The sequence below is a fragment of the Rhinolophus ferrumequinum genome, chromosome 3, assembly GCF_004115265.2.
Source record: "Rhinolophus ferrumequinum isolate MPI-CBG mRhiFer1 chromosome 3, mRhiFer1_v1.p, whole genome shotgun sequence".
Taxonomy (NCBI): domain Eukaryota; kingdom Metazoa; phylum Chordata; class Mammalia; order Chiroptera; family Rhinolophidae; genus Rhinolophus; species Rhinolophus ferrumequinum.
The window spans coordinates 62,252,393-62,274,723 of record NC_046286.1 but is presented as its reverse complement, the minus strand read 5'-3'; the positions used below and the strand labels follow the sequence as shown (position 1 = coordinate 62,274,723).

The 22,331-nt window shown below is 38.7% G+C and overlaps 1 protein-coding gene across 1 annotated transcript in view; it reads right to left on the bottom strand.

Annotated features, from left to right (window-relative positions):
* Positions 1-22,331, bottom strand: part of FIG4 (FIG4 phosphoinositide 5-phosphatase) — a 104,184-nt gene that overhangs the window by 68,888 nt on the left and 12,965 nt on the right. Inside the window, exons 4-10 of the mRNA XM_033103558.1 lie at positions 14,348-14,504; positions 13,773-13,823; positions 11,909-12,057; positions 8,869-8,997; positions 6,681-6,781; positions 4,673-4,835; positions 4,161-4,258 (exon numbers count right to left, since the gene is read on the bottom strand). Of these exons, the coding sequence (XP_032959449.1) occupies positions 4,161-4,258; positions 4,673-4,835; positions 6,681-6,781; positions 8,869-8,997; positions 11,909-12,057; positions 13,773-13,823; positions 14,348-14,504 (848 nt within the window). The remainder of the gene's footprint in view (positions 1-4,160; positions 4,259-4,672; positions 4,836-6,680; positions 6,782-8,868; positions 8,998-11,908; positions 12,058-13,772; positions 13,824-14,347; positions 14,505-22,331) is intronic.

Genomic DNA, 22,331 nt, shown 5'->3' with positions numbered 1-22,331 from the left:
GGGTTCACAACACAGGGTGAAAAATAAAAGAAACCAAGAAAAGTATTTCACTTTAGTAACCTCATATGGAGGCAGAATAAAGAGCAAATATCCCTCAGTATCATTCTACACACATTCATTCTTCGACTGTTTAATCACAAGTTAATGATTTCTTCCAAATGAACTGAATAAACATTTTCCTTTATCCTCTGAATATAATAACTAATGACAAAAATAACAAAAAACATTATTTCCTATTCCTCAAAACAGCAATTTAATCTCTAGACTATTCTCTAGTTAATCTCTAGTTATTGCAGTATTTTTATGAAAATGGAACAATAAACAAGTAGTTTTAAAATCCACTGACTGGCCTTTAAATATTTAAAAACACGTAGATTTGAGAAATCACATGTATCAAACATTATTTTTTGAATCTGCACATTTTAATAGAGAATTATTTCAAACATCGTAGACTGAATCTCCATTTGACCACAGCTTTTAATCATACTGTAAGGACTCTAAAGTATGACAAAGATTCACTAATTTAGGTTGAAGTTTATATTCCAGAGACACTTTGTAATTTCGTGCTTTAGCAAGGATTTATGTCTATACTAACAAATATCTTATTTTCTACACATTTACTAGAGAAGCGCTCAGGAAGGTTTTTGTTCTTAGCGTTTTGCTCCTTTAATTTTTGAATTACGTATATTATAGTAGGCTAAGGTTACAGATTATCCAACTACATTGCCTTATGTTACTCTCACTTGACAGGGAGAGAGACCTGAAAATGAAACTTCTGAAATAATGTGAACAAGTCTAGAAAACGACATAGTTAATATCTGTATGATTTGTTTTACAAAGTCAGTCCCTGGTAGGATGCAGTAATTACATAAACCAAAGAGCAACAAAGGAAGAAATGAAGGTGATTGACTCATTGTCCACGGCTCCCCTCTCTTATATTCCCCCCCAGTAGCCTGGCCACTTTCAGGCCATGATCTTCTAAACTCTTGTTTACACACACACACACACACACACACACACACACACACACACACACCCCACCCCCGCCCCCCGCACCTTTGAACCTGTGCATTTATTAGGTTGGTGCTAAAGTAACTGCGGTGCGGTTTTTGCAATTTTTTTTAACCTGTTAAACTGCAGATACTTTTGCAGCAACCTAATAGTTACGCGGTCCTCTCCTGGCAACTGGCTCACAGCCTTCGTCCGGACTCCAGCCTCTGGCTCCACCCGGGACCACTGTCAGGACAGAGACGTCGTCACTCTCACCCTCCCGTCTTACATCTAGTCATCATCACGGTAACTCCTCTGCCTTCCACTTGCCTGTTCAGAGCCTGTTGTGTTTTCAGATTGCTTGTTTTAACTACCCCCATCTTACAGGGGCTTCAATCCACTGACAGCCCCACCTTCTCCATCAAGCCCACTCCATTATTCCCCTTTCTTCTCCAGCTCAGACTTCATCGTCCACTTCAATTATATTATTGCCAATATTCAAAACTCCTTTGATCCTGTCACACCTGGATGGCAAAACTAAATGAACCCAATTATCTATTTTATCTGTGATTATACCCATTCAGAAACCCTGCCAGAAAAAGCCAGACGATAGCAGAATGGTTCCATTTAAGAAATCCTGATCGCCAACCTGAAATTAGCCCTTAGCATTGGCTGGACGTCACTAGTCAACTTACCCTCCCACATACGCAAAGACTGTTAACCCTTCTCCACGGCCCTCAAACCTCCACTCTGGGCTGCTGATCTCCCCTCCTACCTTAGGGAGAAGGTAAAGCCATCAGCAGGGAGCGTGTGGGTGCGCACGCCCTTACTATGCTCTGTCCTCCCACTAAAGTAATTCCTCCATCTCTGTTTCCAATTTCCTCCTTTCTCCTTTTCTTGAGTACATAGTGCCACTGACCATCCCTTCTCTCTCCTGTTTTCCACCTCTCCTCAAGGATCTCAAATGGATCCTTCCCACAGGCGTTTGAACACATCATTATAACCTCTTTAAAAAAAAAAACCAACAAAAATGCGAACTCTTTCATTTTTCATAGGCACTCCCCGGGGGGAGGGAAAAAGGACTCTGCCCACTGCCACCACTTGCTCGTGTTTGTCCCACGCCTCAGTAGGCTTCGGTCAGCGACCTCAGGGTCACTCACACCAGGGAGCATTTCCCCCTTTTCATCTTACTTGACCTGTTAGCAGCACTTGCCACTGCTGACCACTTCCCTCCTTCATGGTGAAGCATGCTTTCTGGTGGTGTTTATAACACAGCACTCACCTGGTTTTCCTCCCACTTTTTTGCTTGGTTGATTCTTCTATACACTCTACCTGGACATTAAGAGCTGGAGATTCTCAAGATTGGACCTGAGGTCTTCCCTCTTCTCACGCTGTACCCTCCCTATGGGCTTCCCATCCATGCCCGGCCTCAAATAGCACCTGGACACAGATGAGTCACAAAATCACATCTGGGCTCAGCCCTCTTCTCTGAGCTTCCAGTTCACACTGGCCACCTACTTGCCATCTCCTTTGAGAGGACTCGAGTACCCCTCAAACCTCAGCCTTTCCCAACCATACTCGTCATCTTCCCCCACAGATGGAGGCAGTGTTCCCCATTTTAGCGAACGGCATCCCCGTCCATCCACCGAAATAGACCAGAAACCTAGGAAGCAAGCCTGACCTCATCCTCTCCCTCATCTTACATCCAGCCCGTCACCAAGTCTACTGCCGCCATCCACCTCTCTCCATCTCCCCCACACCACCCTAGTGGAAGGCAGAGTCATGCGTTTCCTGGATAATAATAGTAGCCTCTTATGTGGTCTTCCAGGGCTGATTTTAGTCTTGTACCAATGCATTTGTTGTCTATGTTGAGCTCAGGATAATCTGAGCATACGCCTCTCAACCATGCAGAACCTTCAATGGTTTTCCATGACTCTCAGGATGACCAGACTCACTCACACATCCCACAAGGCTCGGCATTGTCCGTCTGGGACATCTGTTCCGCCTCATCTCACCAAAGCCTCTCTTGCCCTCATCCTCTGGGCCCCAGCCATACAGATACAGGCCTTTCATCCTCAAATGCACCATGTCCGCTCCTGTCCCAGGGACTTTGTACCTGCTGTTCTGAGTTGAATATTATTCTTTTTCTTCTTGGCCTAACTAATGCCTCTTCCTTCAGGCTGCACTGACTCGTCAGTTCCTCAGGGAAGACTTCTCCCCCATTGTAAGCTCTCATAGCACCATTTACCCTGTCTTGGTACCTGTGCATTACTTCACCTTCTCCTCTTCTGGACTGTTAGCTCTGTGAAGGCCGGAAGTGTTTCTATGATTGCCTTCACACAAAGGAAACCTTCAAAAATACTTGTTAAGTGATGGGCTAAATGAACACAGGACTCCTTGGTTTTTTTTTTTATGGAATTGAGTTATATTTATAACCAACCTCTCAGAATAATCTGACACTACTAGGTCGTTGGTGGCTGTCACAACAATAACAAAACCCTTGCTTTTCATACTCTCTTGACTGGGGACTGAGAGTCTTTCAGTTCACTTGGCTGCACCATATACAGATACAATTTATCGTCTGGTCTCCCTGCCCTCCACCCTAGGCTTCTGACCTGAGAGCCAATTCATATACATGACCATGGTGACCAGACACTGTGCTCTAAAAAGGAAACATAGAACTGAGGCCATGCCACCACTGTGTCCGCCTGATTCTTGAGACACAGTGGCACCCCAATTTCTGAATCTAGCCTTTAGATCCTATTGCTACACAGTAACTTGCCCAGGAGATCTTCTGATTGTCAAGGGAAGGGCTGTACCAAGACTGGGCGGTGGATGTTTCATCTCCGTACTTCCTTCTCCAGGCAGTCCTGGAAACGAAGGCAGAATTTCACCCATGCCTAGTTTACTCATGGAAATCAGGAGATTGCATCGCTCTCTTCCCTTGGACACATGCCATTCTCCTAGGTATCCAGGGAAGAGGTCACATGCAATCTGAGGCCAAAGGACAGCGGCTCAGACAGCTGACACAGTGAACCATCACAGCATGATAGGTCTACAAGTCTTTCCTCTGGGAAGAGGTAATACAAGCTTGTGAAACCCTTTTGTGCTGAGGAAGAGGTTGTCCAGTGTGGCTGACCTTCATAACCAGACAGGTGAGCACGTCGTACCTTCACTAAATTCAGGATGATGATGGGGGAGCCAAACCTCTGAAGCATCTGGTCAAAGTGAAGGGCAGCCACATGCGCAAATGGATCTGCCTGATCCACTGGGGAGAAAACAGGAACAAATATCAGAATGAAAATGATAAAGCAAGAATAAAAGGAATATAGAATTTTGTGTAGTTTTTTAATGTTTAAAGATGCCATTCAACGAATCTTCTAGTAGTTTCACTTCCCAAATTCCTCTCGAGCTTATTAGACACTCATTCCACATGTATATATGGAATGAGAACGATTCTTCCATTTCTGATGTGAAATATAAATAATTTACTAGCACCCAAAATTAAAGAAAAAATATAAAGTTACTGCATAAAAATAACAGAAGTCCCTCTTCCAAATTATCTCTCTCGGACTAAAACTTGATTAACACCTAAGCATTTATGAGATCTCTGTTGACAACAGTGCATTATCTCTAAATGTGTATGCAGAAAAGTTACTATTGAAAACACTGTTCCACGCACATGTAATAGGTGGTTTAGGCATCATAGTTGAAATGTCCTGAGACCAGTATAAAGGAACTGATCCTCTGACTTGCACATAAGAAGAGTAACTTCCTGCAGTAAAAGACATCACAGAAGCATCGCAGAGTATTTGCTCAGTCTCGACTTCATTTGCAACATCACCCTGTAAAGAAAGGTGCATTTAAATGGATTTTATGTTCTTAGAATTTTTCATGGAAAACATTTCAAGTACGCAATGAAATTCTAATTCTTATTCTCAATGTTTTAAAACATGTAAATGTTGATCAATAGTCAATGTGCACATTAGAAAAGGAAAACCATTAAAATGTAATAAAGGCAGGCAATTTAAAATAGCAGAGATAAGACTAGAAAAAAATAAAACTAAATAGCTACGAATACAAATAGTAGAGAATAGCTTGAGTGATATAAATGGCAGAGAGGGAGAGAAAAGAAAAACAATTACATGAAATTATATAGGAAGTTAGGAAGACCAGTGGAATATAAAAATCTGCTTCTGGGGCCGACCCGGTGGCTCAGGCGGTTAGAGCTCCATGCTCCTAACTCCGAAGGCTGCCGGTTCGATTCCCACATGGGCCAGTGGGCTCTTAACCACAAGGTTGCCAGTTCAAATCCTCGAGTCCCGCAAGGGATGGTGGGCTCCGCCCCCTGCAACTAAGATTGAACAAGGCACCTTGAGCTGAGCTGCCGCTGAGCTCCCGGATGGCTCAGTTGGTTGGAGTGCATCCTCTCAACCACAAGGTTGCTGGTAACCCGCAAGGGATGGTGGGCTGCGCCCCCTGCAACTAGCAACGGCAACTGGACCTGGAGCTGAGCTGCGCCTGACACAACTAAGACTGAAAGGACAACAACTTGAAGTTGAACGGCACCCTCCACAACTAAGACTGAAAGGACAACAACTTGACTTGGAAAACAGGCCTGGAAGTACACACTGTTCCCCAATAAAGTCCTGTTCTCCTTCCCCAATAAAATCTTTAAAAAAAAAAAAAAAAAAGTCTGCTTCTGAAGACCAAGAAGGAATGAAAGGACGAGAGTGAGATTCAAATAAGGCCTGATACACAGAAGGAAAAAAGGGTCTTGAGGTCACTTTACTTACAAGGGCATATATGGATCACTGCATAAATTATACAAGTGTCTAACCACTATGCTGCACTAATATAAAATACTGAATTGTCAACTGTAACTGAAAAAAATAATCATTAAAAAAAGAGTATATATGGATATGACAAATAATTTTAGAGGCATAAACAACATGTCTGTTTGGTTATCCTTTGAATATCTGAAAGTAAATAATATAGCTACAAAATTCTGATTTTTTAAAGCACCTGTTACAGCTATTTTCATTATTGATACAATTCTAGGAACAATTTTGCTATTTTAAGCCAGGATCAAAAACTAATGTCTCACTCAATCTGTCTACTCAATCACACATCTGCTTAAGACTCAAATAGTACCTACTGCAAACAGATGGAGCACTCCATGGGGATTACATGACTGATCGCAGGAAAGATGAATTTTTGTTATTTTCTGGTAGGGAACAGAATAAGGAGTCTCTCTTGAGCCAAACTAAAGCAGAGGGAAGCGGGTAAAGGGTTTCCCATGCTTTGCTCTCCTTAGTCTTATCATGGATGCGTTCCCAACAACAGTGCTCTCCTCCACTTATTCCTTGGGTGGAGGTGCTTTGCTATTTTAGTCTCTACACTAAATATGTACATTTTCTCATGTATTACAGAAAGGGTGAGCCCTCCCAAACATTAGACATTTCGTAACTCCCTAAGGAATTGTATAACTCATTCTAAGATAGCTGATTCTTTAGAACACCTTGTGAGAAATATGACTAATATATAAGAAGATATTCTGGAAAATTATTCTCTTGATAATGTCCCAACCTAAGACATTCCACCTTCTATAATTCCACTTTGCTTCATCTGCTAGCAAAGCTGATGTAAAAGGTTAAAATACCAGCAGCACTGTTATTTCTCCATCTTACCTCGCAGTTTGCACCTCTCTTGAGAAAACGGGTCCCAGCAAACTTACTGGATCTTCTAGCTATTAGAGTGACATACACTGGTCGTCCATAGATCAACAACTCTTAGAAATCAAGTTAAAGTTGTTTAGCATTCATGACTGTCACACAAAACCAAGAGGATCATTATACCTTAAATACACATTTAAACAGATCTTGAGTTTAAAAGCTCCACCCAAGAATGAACAGCATTGAGTCCAACTATGCTTCGAATGGTGCAAGTATTTAAGGCAAAAACACACTTCCCTAAGGGGTGGTTTCTAAGAATTTCAGAGGAAATGGTAACCAGGTGTAAGGTTACTGACCAAGGGAAGACCTGGTCTCTCCTTATAGCCAACTAAAGGATGTAAAGAGGTACAACTAAACCTCCCTTAGTCTTCAGAGAGCATACATCTCTCAAAGAGAACATGTCACCTAACAGGCTATTTAAATTAAAAGCAATATATAATACTGAGCGAATGGAGTGAGTTTAAAACAATCCAAATGTGTCACCTAACTGCAAACACTGAACACTGCACGTTTAACCAACATACAGCTTATTAGTTCTACCACTTCATTTAACTTTCTAAGCCTGTTTCACCTTCTTGTAACATAAAATGGTGTAAGTATTAATAATGTAACTAATTGTATTAGGTGGTTGGGAGGACTAGGTTAGGAAATGTGTGTAAAACTGGTGCCTGGCCTGTAGTAAATGTTCAATGGATAGTAATTACTTTTAATTACTTGTATCATCATATAGACTTCCAGAATTCACTACATGCTTGATAAACTAGGAGACCAGATTCATCATCTAAACTAATGAGCTTTCAAATTATAATCTATGGTGCTATTCACTACTTCATAAAAACAAACGTTTATTGTGTTCAATATATGCCAGGCCCTGAGTTAGCTCTTGGCAATACAAAACAGCCTAGAACTACCTTTTAGAAACTGCCTTTAGAAACTGTAGCACAGGAATCTTACTCATCTTCATTTCAAACTTCGCTTTGTATCTTTATGTAGCCTCTCCTCTCCCTCACTTGCCACCAGGAAGGCGGTACCACTTCTAGAAAGTATACACTTGCATTCCTAAGCCTCATAATAGCACTTCTTTGAAAGGTTTCAACATAGCTACCGTTGTTTCCTGGAAAATAAGACCTAGCTGGAACATCAGCTCTAAAGCGTCTTTTGGAGCAAAAATTAATATAAGACCCGATCTTATATAAGACCCAGTATTATATTATATTATACCCGGTCTTATATTAAAATAAGATCGGGTCTTATATTAATTTTAGCTCCAAAAGACGCATTAGAGCTGATTGTCCGGCTAGGTCTTATTTTCGGGGAAACACGGTAGAAATTAAATGGAAAGGAAAAATAGTATTTATAAAATTGACCTCATCTGCTTAACCCAAGGCTACTTCTATTTAATCTATTATGCCCCTTTCTAATTAAAGCCTTTATTACATTATGCCTGAACCACTACAATTTTTTCATAACTCACTTCCCTTGTTCTAGTCTTAATCCAGTTTAAAAATGGCTGTCAACTCAGGGATTACTCAGCTCCGCTTTGTACATGACCCGCTTAAAAAAAAAAAAACTTTCAAAACTTCTAGCACCAAACCCGAAGTCCTTAGTCTGACCACCAAAGCAACCCAGTAACTGGCAATCTGACTCCCCTAGCAGTCTCCTTCCCCTTACACTGTACCTTCAAGGGGTTTTTAACACAAGCCACAAGAACGCTCCCATAAACTCTTCCACCTCTGCACCCATAATGCTTCCCCAACCCTTACTCGCTGCTCCTTACTCGCTGCTAAGGCCTGACTTTTGTTTAGGGCCCAGGCCAAGTTCAACTTTTCCTAGGAGCCTGCCCCATCCTCCCAACCTGTCAGTAATTCTGCTCCCTCTCTCGGGTAAGAATGATATTTACCACCTATACAACTTACTAGGCACATTGCATCTTCTTCCTTATTATTTATCTTTCGGCGTACATAATAGATCTCTTCAAGTGATTTGCACTCCTCTCTGTATTTCTATTACATGGCATCATGGGTTAAGTTTTCCATAGGTACCTATCGTGATAATTATAATCTTATAATTCATCTATAGCTTTCTACAAATTGCTACAATATAAGTTTAATAATATGTATCTTTTTTTAAAAAAAAAGGATACTTGACTGCCCACAGAATCCATGAATAATATACAGCAGCCAGTCACGATGCACAGTATTTTTAATTATATCCAGAAGTTCACCATTCCACACATACTTCATGTAAGGCTCACTACAGATCCCAAATACACCTGAAAAATAAAAAGTGATTATCAGAAAGATAAGGAAATTGGTTGATACTCAACTCATTTATAAGATCTTAAACTCCCATTTTTAACTTCAAAATAAGATGCCTGATTAATAGCATTGCCATTTTCAGTGGATATCATTTGTATCATTACCCAGAACACTGTGCTGATTCTGAAAAAACACATTTTCTGATCTGTGAGTTTTTAACCTAAAAGGAAAGGAAACAAGAGGGAAATTAAGGACTCCTGTATGAATATACAAACAAGGCCAAGAGACAGCACAGAGCAGTCAGTGGCTGGGAGCGCTGATCTGGGGTCAGAGTGCCTGGGTTCAAATCCTGGCTCTGCTCTCATCACAGGGTGGCACGTGTGACTAGCACTGTCACTTACTATCTCAGTGCCCCTGCTTCCTCACCTGGACCTGGATCATGTGGTTGTTGTAAAGATGGAATAGGCTGACAATGTACATAAAGTGCTTATTGATACTTCCATAAGTGGTGTTATTAGTGCATCAGGCTTTTTGTACATAAAGAAATGAATTTTATCAAACATGATTTCAGTATATCTAGATACATTTATTAAACATCAATGAGTTTTATAAAAGTTATATAAAGCAAAAAATGAGTATATTTATAATAATGGTTTAAAAGGTTGTAACAGTTCTGGATAGCAGGCAATCAATACTACGTTTATTCTCAAAACATATGTTAAGCGTGTTTATATACTATGACAAATACATTTGGTTTGAGTCATAAAAGCGGAAACTTCTCTGTCCTTTTAATGTATTACAAAGAGCATGCTTAGTACAGACTCGGATTGGAGTCCTGTCTATGTCACTTACCAGCTCTGTGATCTTTGGCAAGTTACTTAATGTCTCTGAACCTCAATTTTCTAAACTGTAAAATGATACAACTACTCATTTCAGAAATATTGTTCAGATTAAACAATATACACAAAGTAACTAATACACTACCTGACCCAGTAGAGACTTTTTAAAAAATGTATTATTTTATTTTTCTACCTACCCCCATACCTTCTATGTTTCCTGTCAGTTTTCCCCTGTGTGGCAGGAGAACAATGCCCCCCAACACCAAAAAAGGACGTCTACGTCCTAATCACCAGCACCTCTGAATATGTTCCGTTACACGACAAGGAAGAATTAAAGTTGCAGATGGAATTAATGTTGCTAATCAGATGACTTTGGATGGAGAGGTTTATTTGGATTATTCAGGTCGGCCCAATATAATCATAGGATCCTTATAAATGAAGAGGAAAAGAGGAGTGTGAGACAGGCAGCCTTTAGAAGATGGAAAGGACAAGAAAATGGATTTTCCACTAAGTTCTCAATAAAGAAAGGCAGCCCTGCCAACACCCAAATTTGAGTCCACTGAGACCTATTTTGGACTTCTGACTTCTGTAAGATAATACATTTATATAGTTTTAAGCCACTAAGTTTGTGGTAATTTGTTATAGCAGCTATAAAAACCTAATACACACTGTTATTCGTATCTATCAAGTAGAATTGCTCTAATGATAGTACAAAAGTAAGTGGCTTCAGAGGCTTAATTCAGATCCCAGAACAGATATTCAAACTCATATCTGGGATGAAAATTTAGTAATCCTTTTAGCTTTTCTATTACAAAAGGTGATATTTAGAAGAAACGTTGCAAGCAAATATTCAGGCACACGTTATCTTACTCTCTACCTGTATCTAGAAATATATGTTACAATTCGGGTTCTGAATAAGGGCAAATTTATGTGATCTAGCTGTTCTGGGGTAGGGAGGGTGCATGGGGTTTGATCTTAGCTCAAGCAATAGTCAATCCAATAAACTGACAAGAGTCCAGGGCAATGACAGAGATGGCATTCAGTTTAAGTAACAGTCTAAATCTTCTTGGGGTGGATCGGAACCTTCGGCAAAATGGTACCAGAGCACAGCCTCTTCTTGTGTGTCCTACAAGGACAAAACTTCTGGAACTTTAGATTACATCCTACCTCCTGCACCCCCATGTTCATCACTATCATTTAAGTTGCATAAAGCAAGGTGCCCGAGATGCTGCTGACTTATTACGCTTCCATAGTAAGTCTAATTCAGCTAAACAGCCTTGGCTATAAGTTTGAAATGGTTCCTTCACATTCACTTTAGCAAGGCCTCTGGCTTTAGAGTTCTAGACCAACCCAAAACTTTAGGATAAAGATGCCAGTTCTGCTGTGAGACTGGTTAGTCCAGGATCTCCAGTGTCACCCTAAACTAGTCGCACCGTGGTCCTGCAGTGGTCCTACAGTGGGCCTGACAAAAGCAGGGCCTATACGGGACCCGGGGGGGCAAACTGGGACCAACGTAAGAATAGCCTCTGACCCGCTGCACTGGATTCTCTGGGTATTGGCCATGTGGGCTTCATCCCAGGCCTCCGTTTCCTGCTTAGTCCTTATTTCTTTAAAAGTGGCATTATACCTACTGAGCAGTTTTAATGGTGATTAGAGGCATTGTATGTAAATTGCTAGGACACAACAGACAACTCCTGGTAATTTTTCTCTAAAACTCAGCCCATACTGAGCTGGTCTCTATAAAAGAAAATAAGGTGGGAGTAGTGTGTATTCTCCAGTACTTAGAAACAAAATTCTCCATTTCAGCTTCACCAAAGTGTAGACCTGAATGTATTCCATAAAAAGTACATGAAAATTTGCTACAAGATGTCAGCATACCATTTCCTGGCTCGCCTACAAATAAAATCACCCAGTGATTAATCTCTATAAAAATGAATTGGTCAAGTTCATATATCTGAAACAACCTCATGTAAGGACAAAGAGCAATGAGGGATGCAGAAATATGAGGGAAATGTGAATGAATTTTATGAGTGCCATTATATGGAAGCCACATTAACATACATTAGATGTGCTGAAAACCACCTACCACTTCCACCCTGTGTAATTAATCCTTCATCTTCAAAGATGTCGAAACTCTCCTGGCGAGTCTGGGTCGTTTCTGACTTTAACATTTCCAGGGGCATTCGCAAGACAGTGAGATTATATTGAAGTGAGTGGGACAAATCATAGCTGTAACTGAGAACAGAACTGAAACTTAATAAGAATTACATTAGCAAAACATATTTCAGGGTCTTGGTTCCCATATGGAATTAAAAACTGTGAACTAAATTACTTAGCACCTGTTACTTTACCTAAAAGCAATGCTGTTCAAGTGAACACCGTAAAACAGAGTAAACCATGAATGTAATTGATTCAAAAATCACTGCATGACTTAGGCACCTGCATGGCTAGAAATATAACATATACAATATAATGTGAATAATCTACGTTCATTGATTTGCAAAGTACATTTTTTGCTTCACATTAAAATCAATCTAACTTCATGGCTTTGTAAAAAAGGGTCACCCTCTCATATATATCTGAATATCGTTTACAGATGTTACAGTATCTACTTCAATAGTGCATGGTCTGTACTCCAGTTTACCTATGAACTAAAATAATTGTATTAATTATTAATGGTGGTACTATAACTGACTTTGTAATAAAACAGGAATAAGAATATAACATAAGCCATTACAGTGGAACATGTTTTAGGAAAGTGACAGCCACCCAGGAAATTCTAACAGTTTGAACAGTCTGTGCAAGTAAAATTTGGCCTTTAAGCCAAAAGAAACCCTTTACAATTCTGATTCACATACTTAATAATTTTCATAAGTATCTTTCTAGCTACATAGTTTTAGCATATAATTTCAGAAGGTATCTAGATTCTTTAGGTTTATACAAATATGTAAAATATTTTAGTCATATTTTACGGTGGTTATAATTGTGCCTGAAGACTCCTCCATTATATTTTAATTATTATTTCTTCTTTTACTTATATAATTTCATTGAAATTGATTTGTTTCATCTGTGAAATTCATTTTCACGACATTTGTTTGATAGAGCAATTAATTTACTGCCAACTAATCTCACTGGGATAAAAACTGTATTAAGAAGTTGGTTTTTCAATCCCACCTACAAGAGCATCAGAAAAAAAAAAATACTTAGGAATAAATTTAACCAAGGAAGTAAAAAAATCTGTAGGTTAAAAATTGTACGACATTGATGAAATAAACCGAAGAAGACACAACTAAATGGAAAAATAGCCTGTGTTCATGAGAAGAATTAATATTGCTTCAGTGTTCATACTGTCTGAAGTTATCTATAGATTCAGTGAAATCCCTATCAAAATTCCAATGACATTTTTCACAGAAATAGAAAGAACAATTCTAAAATTCATATAGAACCACAAAAGATCCCTAATAGCCAAAGCAATCCTAAGAAAAAAGAACAAAGCTGGAGGCATAGCACTTCCTAATTTCAAATTTTATTACAAAGCTACTGCATTCAAAGCAGTATGATACTAGCATAAAAGAAGGACACACAGAACAATGGGACAGAATTGAGAGTCCCAAAATAAACCCACTCATATATAGTCAACTAATATTTGACAAGGAAGTCAAAAAGATGCAATGGGGAAAGGCTAGTCTCTTCAATAAATAGTGCTGAGAAGACTGGATAACCACCTGCAGAAGAACAAAACTGGACCCCTGTCCTACACCACTCACAAAAATTAACTCAAAATGGAATAAAGACTTAAATGTGGTACATATACACAATGGAATATTATTTGGCCATTTAAAAAAAAGAATACAGGAAATATACTGTGTCCTCTGATTCCGTTTTTATACCCTGGAAAATAATATAAACATTTAAGTGAGTGATAGGAGAAAAATTAAGCTCAAACTTACCTAAAGTAAAAATTGCTAGATAGGTCCACATTTTGAAATATTCGTAGATACCTAAAAAACAAATTAAAAAAAATAAAAGCATATTACATGCATAAAATACTATTATTTTTTATAGCTTACCATAAACTCATATATACATTTATGTTTGTAAATATGTTCATTAAAACTGAGGAATTCAATCCATAACTGGATTAGTGATTTCATCTGAAGCAATTTCTAAGTCTGTTGATCATCCTTTCAGAGACTCTTAACCTTATAGTTTGACCATTTCCTCATCACTGATTATGCCACAGAGGGAAAGTCATGCACTTACCTGTGGGGGTGGGGGGTCGCGAGCTGGGGGGGAGGGTACCTGGACTTGGGGAAGACAGAAGTAAATACTGTTCTTGTTTTTACAATGTGCTTTGTAAATGCTTTGAGGTTGGAGAGAGGAGAGTAACAAAAACAACGAAAAAACTTGTGAACCATCATAATTTTAAGTTGGAAAGTGTTTTTAACATAACATTTATAATCTTTTCTAGCTTTCTAATTGCTCTACTACATTTAAAAAAATAGTAGTTACCACCAGCACATACCTAGCTTCATCAGGATGAGTAATTCGTACCGAGTCATTGGGTATATAGATCATATTTGTATCTTCAATTTTATATATTGCATGACCTCCAATATCTGCCATCTTCCTCCTTTTTGTTATTAACACAATATAATAGCCTTCTAAAAATCTGACGAAACCTACAGAACAGAAAAGACAATGTTTCCTAAACTTAGTAATGCTTTTAGATAATATATTTAAAAGCAAAATGATTTTGACACATTTCCTACTTTACTTCTCTCTATGATTTATAGTCATACAAATTTTCAGTTGTCTTAGAACTATTCTCTAGAACTATCTAAAATGACATTTATCTCACTTAAAAAAAGCACTCTAAACAATTTTATTTCCTTCATTCATTCTTTCACATTAAGTGTCATTCCAAATAGGACTTAAGGGCTGTAAGCAAAAATATGTACAAGATTAAGAAGAGTTGTTCAATGAGTATAAGAGTTTCAGTTTTGCAAGATGAAAAGTTCTGGAGATCTGTTGCACAGCAAGGTACAAATAGTTAACACCACTGTACTGTACAGTTAAAAATGGCTAAGATTGTAACTTTCATACTATGTTACGTTTTGTACATACATCTGTAAAATAAATCAATATGCATTAGTAACACGTATGTAAAAACCACTTTAATTCTCAGAACTTATAGTACTGTGCGAACATGCACTGTGAATCTTGAGGAGGGACAAAGATTAAGCATCACCATAGATTTGTTTGATCAAGAAACCTCATCTCCTTTTCAAAAAGAAATTAGCCAATAGATAAATACATATTCTGAGGAACATACTTTGAAATATGTTGCTCAAAAGTAAGAACAAATTTCATGGATTCTTGATTACTAGAGGCAAAACCCAACTTGAGCCAGCTTTCATTTATTTATTTATTTATTTATTTATTTATTTATTTATTTATTTATTTATTTATTTAATTTATTTATTTATGTAGATTGTTTCCAGTTTTTATTTATTTATTTGTTTGTTTCAGGTATACAAAACAATGTAATAGACATTTATCATTTATATCCCTCACACAGTGATAACCTCCCATCCCCCCATCTAATACTCCTCTGACATCGCATACAGCCATTACATTTCCACTGTTTCTATTCCTAATGCTGTACTCCACTTCTTGTAACTATACACACACACACACACACACATATACACAAAATTATAGTTGACGTTCATTATTGGTCAGCTTCAGGTGTACAGTGCAGTGATCAGGCATCTACATCATCCCTGAGGTGGTCTTCCTAATGAGACAAGTGTCCATTGGATACCCTACAAAATCTTTACAACATTATTGATTACTTTCCCCAAATTGACTTTCGTATCCCCGTGGCAATCTTGTGGTTACTGATTGTGCTTTCTAATCCCCTCACCTTCCCCCTTATCCCCAACCCCCAACCCCCAAATAGCAACCCTCAGTTTTTCCTCTATGTCTCTGAGACTGTTTCTGATTAATTCGTTCATTTATTCTTTTCTTTAGATTACACATATAAGTGAGATCTTATGGTATTTGTCTTTCTCTGTCTGACTTATTTCACTTAGCATAATGTTCTCTAGGTCCATCTATATTGTTGCAAATGGTAAGATTTCATTCTTCTTTATGGCTGCGTAATACTCCATTGTATAAATGTACCACAGTTTCTCAATCCAGTTGTCTACCAATGGGCATTTCGGTTGTTTTCATGTCTTGGCTATTGTGTATAGTATATAAACATAGGGGTGCATATGAACATAGGGATCCAATAAACATAGGGGTGCATAAATTTTTTTGAATTAGTACAGTATATAAACATAGGGGTGCATATAAACATAGGGGTCTAATAAACATAGGGGTGCATAAATTTTTTTGAATTAGAGTTTTGGATTTCTCTGGATAGATACCTAGGAGTGGAACTGCTGGGTCATAGGGTAGTTCCATTTTCAGTCTTTTGAGATACCTCCATACTGTTTTCCATAGTGGCTGCACCCATCTGCAATCCCACCAACAGTGCACCAGGGTTCCCTTTTCTCCACATCTTCGCCAGCACTTGTTGTTTGTTGATTTATAGATGATAAGCCATTCTGACTGGGGTGAGGTGGTATCTCATTGTGGTTTTTATTTGCATTTCTCTGATGGTTAGTGAGGTTGAGCATTTTTTCATATGTCTATTTGCCACCTGTATGTCCTCTTTAGAAAAATGTCTCTTCATGTCCTTTGCCCATTTTTTAATTGGGTTGTTTGTTTTTTTGGAGTTGAGTTGAGTGAGTTTTTAATAAATTTTGGTTATTAACCCCTTATCGGATATATCATTGGCAAATATCTTGTCCCATTCAGTAGGATCCCTTTTTGTTTTATTGATGGTTTCTTTTGCTGTGAAAAAACTTTTTAGTTTGATGTAATCCCACAGGTTTATTTTTTCTCTTACTTCCCTTGCCCGAGGGGATATATCAGTAAAAATCTTACGCCAGGTAATGTCTGCAAATTTTCGTCCTATATTTTCTTCTAGGAGTTTTATGGTTTCAGATCTTACATTGAAGTCTTTACCCCATTATGAATTTATTCTTGTATATTGTGTAAGGAGGTGGTCCAGCTTCATTTTTGAGCCAGCTTTTAAAAAGGGAATTAATATGAAGGATACTGAGGTGATCCATGACACCAATGGGCAACAATATGATTGGGCCTCAGAAAAAACCCTAGTCAAGATGCATCTCTGCATTGCTCCACTCTCATCTCTCTCCATAGACCAGGTTCCTCCACTTCTCTGGATCATGTGGTGGGAAACACAGTTGCTAATAGCTCTAGGCTTTACATCCAAAAGCTTCCCTGGAAAGAAACAACTTCTTTAGCAAGCTCAATTCCAGAATTCCTAAGGAAGTACTTGCATTGGCCCAACATGGATTGGGTGCCCATCCCTCGACCAATCAACTGTAGCCAAGGAATAGAGTAACATTACATTGGAAGCCATTCAATACAATAACTACCGGTAGATGATTTAAGTAGGGCAGGGGGAGTTGGTGCCAGTTCCCAGAAAACTAGTTGATCAAACAAGACAACATATCCAGTAAATAGCATATCTTTCATGCAACTCCCACAAATATCACTTCTGATAGTTGAGCATTTTATGAATGTTGGAGTATTGGAGTATTATAAAGTTACATTTTATGTCAAATCATTGGAATGCACATGTTCTATACTAGTGATTAAATGAAAGATTGTATGTATTAATGTTCAGTAACACTAAGTTCTCAGCAACACACTAGTTACCACAGAGCCTTGGTCAAAATTTTCTGGTTCCCCGAACTTTTGCTTTGGGAGTTAAAATTAACTCTCTAGGTGGTGGTGGTGGTGGTCGGCAGTCACTCCCAGAATAGCAACACGAGGAGTTTGGGACCCTCTCTCCAGTGGAACAACCATAACTGGGGAAAATTATTATTTTTTTTAAGTTGAAAGTTTCTGGAAATTGCCCTAATGCAATTTAGCAAACAGAGAGACACTTATTCAAGAAAATCTACTAAACTTTGGTAAAAACAGAAGGTCTGTGGCATTTGAATTACCTGCTTTCCTTCCGTACCTCTCACCCAGTTCAGTGTGACAGAGTATCTATTCCAGGCAGGTGCAGCCAAGAAGATAGTGCTCCCCTTTCTCTGCCCAGTCCTCAGTCTTGGGCCATGGTTTCTGCTCAGGAGGTGCAGGCCACCAGAATTCCTCATTCCCTTCAGCTCTGCGTTACAGAAGCTCTATTCCAAGCAAGAGCTGAGATCTGGGCTCATTTCTTCTACTCAGCTCCTACTCAGGGTAGAGACTCTACCCCAGCATAAATGGTCAAGAATACTGGGTCTCGATCCCCCTCACCCAGCTCACTCATAGGGCTAGTCAGATACAGTCATATACAGCTGACTTCCTATCAGAAGCACAGAGGCCAGAAGGCTGTGAGATAACACATCCAAAGCACTGGAAAAAAAAACTGTCAATCAAGAATCTTGTATCTAGTGTAAATATCTTTCAAAACTAACTTTCTTTTGTGCACCTGTGAATATGCTTGTTCTCTCTCTCTCTCTCTCTCTCTCTCTCTCTTTCTCTCTTTCTCTGTTGCTGTCTGTCTCTGTCTGTCTCTCAGAGTGTTATATTCTATAAAATCTGAGCTAGGATCCTGGTGCTATGAATTTTTGTTCTAGAATTGACAAATACCCATTGTCTGCATCTTGTTATTCGTGGCTGACAAAAAAGGAAACTAGTGATTGAATACACTAACATAAATGAGCTGAAATATATTAGAAAGATGCTTCGAGGAGTTTACGCTTCAAGGAGCCACACTACCGAGAAAAAATGCTATTAACAAGGAAAAATACTTATATTTTAGAGATCCACACAGCACAAAGTACTTTTTAAAAAATGTTCATTTATATTCCTTTGCTCACCTTAGAGACTAGCCAAAAATTCCCTGACTAAAGCTAAAGGATCTAGGAATGGGAATGAAAATCACAGTAATAGCAAGTTAGGAAGTAGTTATCCTTTTAGAAGGATAAACTTACAAAAGTAAGGCTCTCAGAAGCAGCATAAAAACACTCAAAAAGAGAATATAATTGGGTTTAAGTAATAAATATTTCCAAGATGAATGATTTTCCCTTTTACTCTTGCTATGTACTTATTTTTTACATAAAAAAATCTCTATAATAATTTCTCTCGACTTGCATTCCAACTGAATTTTAATTTTACGTTTTTAGCTGTAGACTAATATCACTCTACCTGTCCCTTTATAACTTGTATAAAGGAAAGTAAATATATTGCACAAAAGAGATTTTTTTCTCCCAGAAAAAAAAAATGCCTTCAGTATATTATATTACATATGAGAGTATTTTCTCCTTCCTTTTTACTACAAATTGGAAGCAGCACTCTCTTTTTTAAAAGGTTCCTATCAAATACAGACAGCCAACAATGAAAACGTTTCAGTTTGGCACAGACATCTGCCAAGAGTCAGCCTATTCATCACTTTAACACACGGACATCAAAACAAGTTTTTTCATCTTCATTCTATGTACTTATGGAGAGGACCCCGCCAGCCCACCCACAGGGAAGAACATGATACCCTGTTTAGGGAGATGGAATCACCATGCCAGCTAGTCATTATCTTGAAAGCCTATAGGGAGAACAGCATTCTGGCGGCGAGGTTTGAAAAACCTCCACAAGGTACCTAGGGCTTTTACACAACAGAGCCCTCTGGAACCAGAGGGACTCCCTAACACCAAATCTATTGCTCCCTTGCTAGTCTGAGGCTCACACTTTGATATTGCTGTTGTTTTCATTATTAACTTAGATCTGCAATCAATTTCTAAGTGTACAATTTTAAATAATAACTGAGTCCATTACTTATTCGGCTTCTTATATAAGAAGTAATAAAACTTCTTATTCTACCACTTTTCTCCAGTGTACTAGCAGCTTAAAAGAGGATCCTCTGACAGGTGACACAGGCAGAAAAAAGACAGACCTGAGGCTATTGAAAGGGGCTGGGGCGGTCCCAATCCCAGCTGAGGAGAGTAGCGAGGACTACAGGCCACGAGCCCCCAACTCGTGGGGCACTTTATCGACGTGCCCCTAGACCTGATAAAGCAACTTCTGTGAAAGATGCTCTTCATCCCATCCAGTGATTTCCCAAACTTCCTGCTGGCCGTCAGATAACAATAGAGCAGGTCGGAAATGGGCAAGGTCGCTACAGGACTGGATCAATCCATGTCTAGGGATGAGTGAGAGTCCATGAACTTCTGGTACCAGCTCATGAACAAACTGAAAGTAAAGGTTTAGAAACGTTACAACAATTTGAGATTGCTACAAAATCTGAGCGCATGATTAATGAACATGCTTCAAACAGGGTATAGACTAGTTTGGGTATTACTGAACTTGTGTGATGACTCACATGTGGTCCAAGGTGCAGACAAGTTCTGGACAGTATGGTTGTATTAAAATACATAAAAGGCATTTCCCTAAAAATAATAAATGCTTACTTTGTACATTGCTTTGTTACTTTACTGGTAGGTCACTCTTTCAGTGACTTCATCTCCAGGAAGAGTCTCACACCTGAGAGGCCTAAGCAAAAGTATCTATTATAACACCTAAGTATGTCACCTTTAAAAGAAACATGGAGACACCTTCAGCCCTTACTCAGAGGTTATTAATCAATACTTATGTATAAAATAAATATCTGATTACAAAGTTGGTTATCAATTGATAAAAATAAAGCTTCTGATTTTACAAGCTTATTTATCAATAGATTTAAAATGAGGCAAGAATATTGCTAAAAGCAAATGTGCCAAGGACAATTAAGAGTGACTAATGTACCAGAAAAACAACAGTATAGCAGACTAGGGGCCATTTAATGTAAAGGCAAACTGCCCAAATATAACTCCAGAATACCCAAGGGAACCTATTTTTAAGCACTATTCAATAACTGATCTTCACTGTGTTATACTTAATCATCAAAGAAAGTTCAATTTTGAATAATAAACCCTGGCTAATGAGGCATTCAATATTACATATGCCTTAGGAAATTTCTATTTCAAAAAGTTGTAGTAAAGTATCAACATTTAAAGGAATAAGTTTAACCTATTAAGTAACTTAAATTGAGCCTACCTACTGTATTTAAGACACATTTTACTTCCAAATTTTTTCTTTAAAATATAATCACCACTTAAAGTGAAATTTAATATATATGGAATTTATGGAATTTAAACATGTGAACTCATATGACATACACAGACACGCACATACCCACAAACACTTATCTATTAGACATGTAAGTAACCTCAAGGTACTTTTCGGGACTGAGCAGAAGGTGTAGAAAAGGGGCCAGTCCTAAGGAGATGAAACTAACTATCAACTAACCACACCTGACCTTCCCTGGCAGCCATCTAAGACACCAAATGGACTTACAGGGATTACATATGAAGAGTTCTGAAAGCACACCGAAAAAAAACAAACTTCCAATATGGCAGAATATAATCAAAGTATCAACAAATACAGAATTACAAAATACAAAGTGCTACTCAGAAAAACTGTTAGGTTGGTGCAAAAATAATTGCGGTTTAAAAGGTTAAAAATAATTGCAACAAGCACAATTACTTTTGCACCAACCTACTAACATAAGAATTTGAAACTACCGCATAGTTAGGGCCATATTAATTTTAATATTTGTAGAAAGCAATCGGTCACTCCATGATGTATGCAGTACAGTAGGTTTAAGAGGCACAGAGGTCATTTTGTAAGTGTTTTAAAAAATAGACTTGAAATATAGTTCTGCCAACTGAGAAGGTGAGATACAATTGCCCTCATTTTCGCTTCCAAGGCCCCATTGGGCCTCACACCACTGCCTGCCAACGTTCCAGGACCCACAGGCTTCTTCATGCCTGTACCTCTGCTGACAGCCCTACTAGAGTTCTCTCCTCTTCTCCCCACATCCATCCAAATCTTGTTCGGCCTTCAGGGTCCAGCCCAAGTCTCATCTTCTCCAGGAAACCTTTCCTGGCCATGCCAGACCCAAGTGATCTACCTCTTATGTAACTTCCAACACCATTTAGCTTTTACTACATTGCTCGGCCCTTAATTAGAACCTTGGAGTTCTTTCATGGGCATTGGTTTCTGTCTGCCACCCCAGTGTAATCATCCTAAGACGCGCAGGAACAAACCCGCAGTACAGCACAGACGGGTTTACTGATCCTCTGCAGTGAGGGACGAGCATACCAGAACACTGTGGGGCACTCACAGAGGCCCCACCTGCCAGACAGCACACTCCTTAAAGGCCGAAATCATATCTATCTTTGTTCATGAATAAATAAAGTAATGGAGTTATAGGATTTGAGGGAAGAGTTTAGGTAAAATTGAAATGAAGAGGATCATACAAAGCAGGACCGTATGTAAAGAGACGAATATCAAGTCTGGACTGTGAAGCCGAATCAGTGTCCCGTTTCCTTGAAAACAGTGTA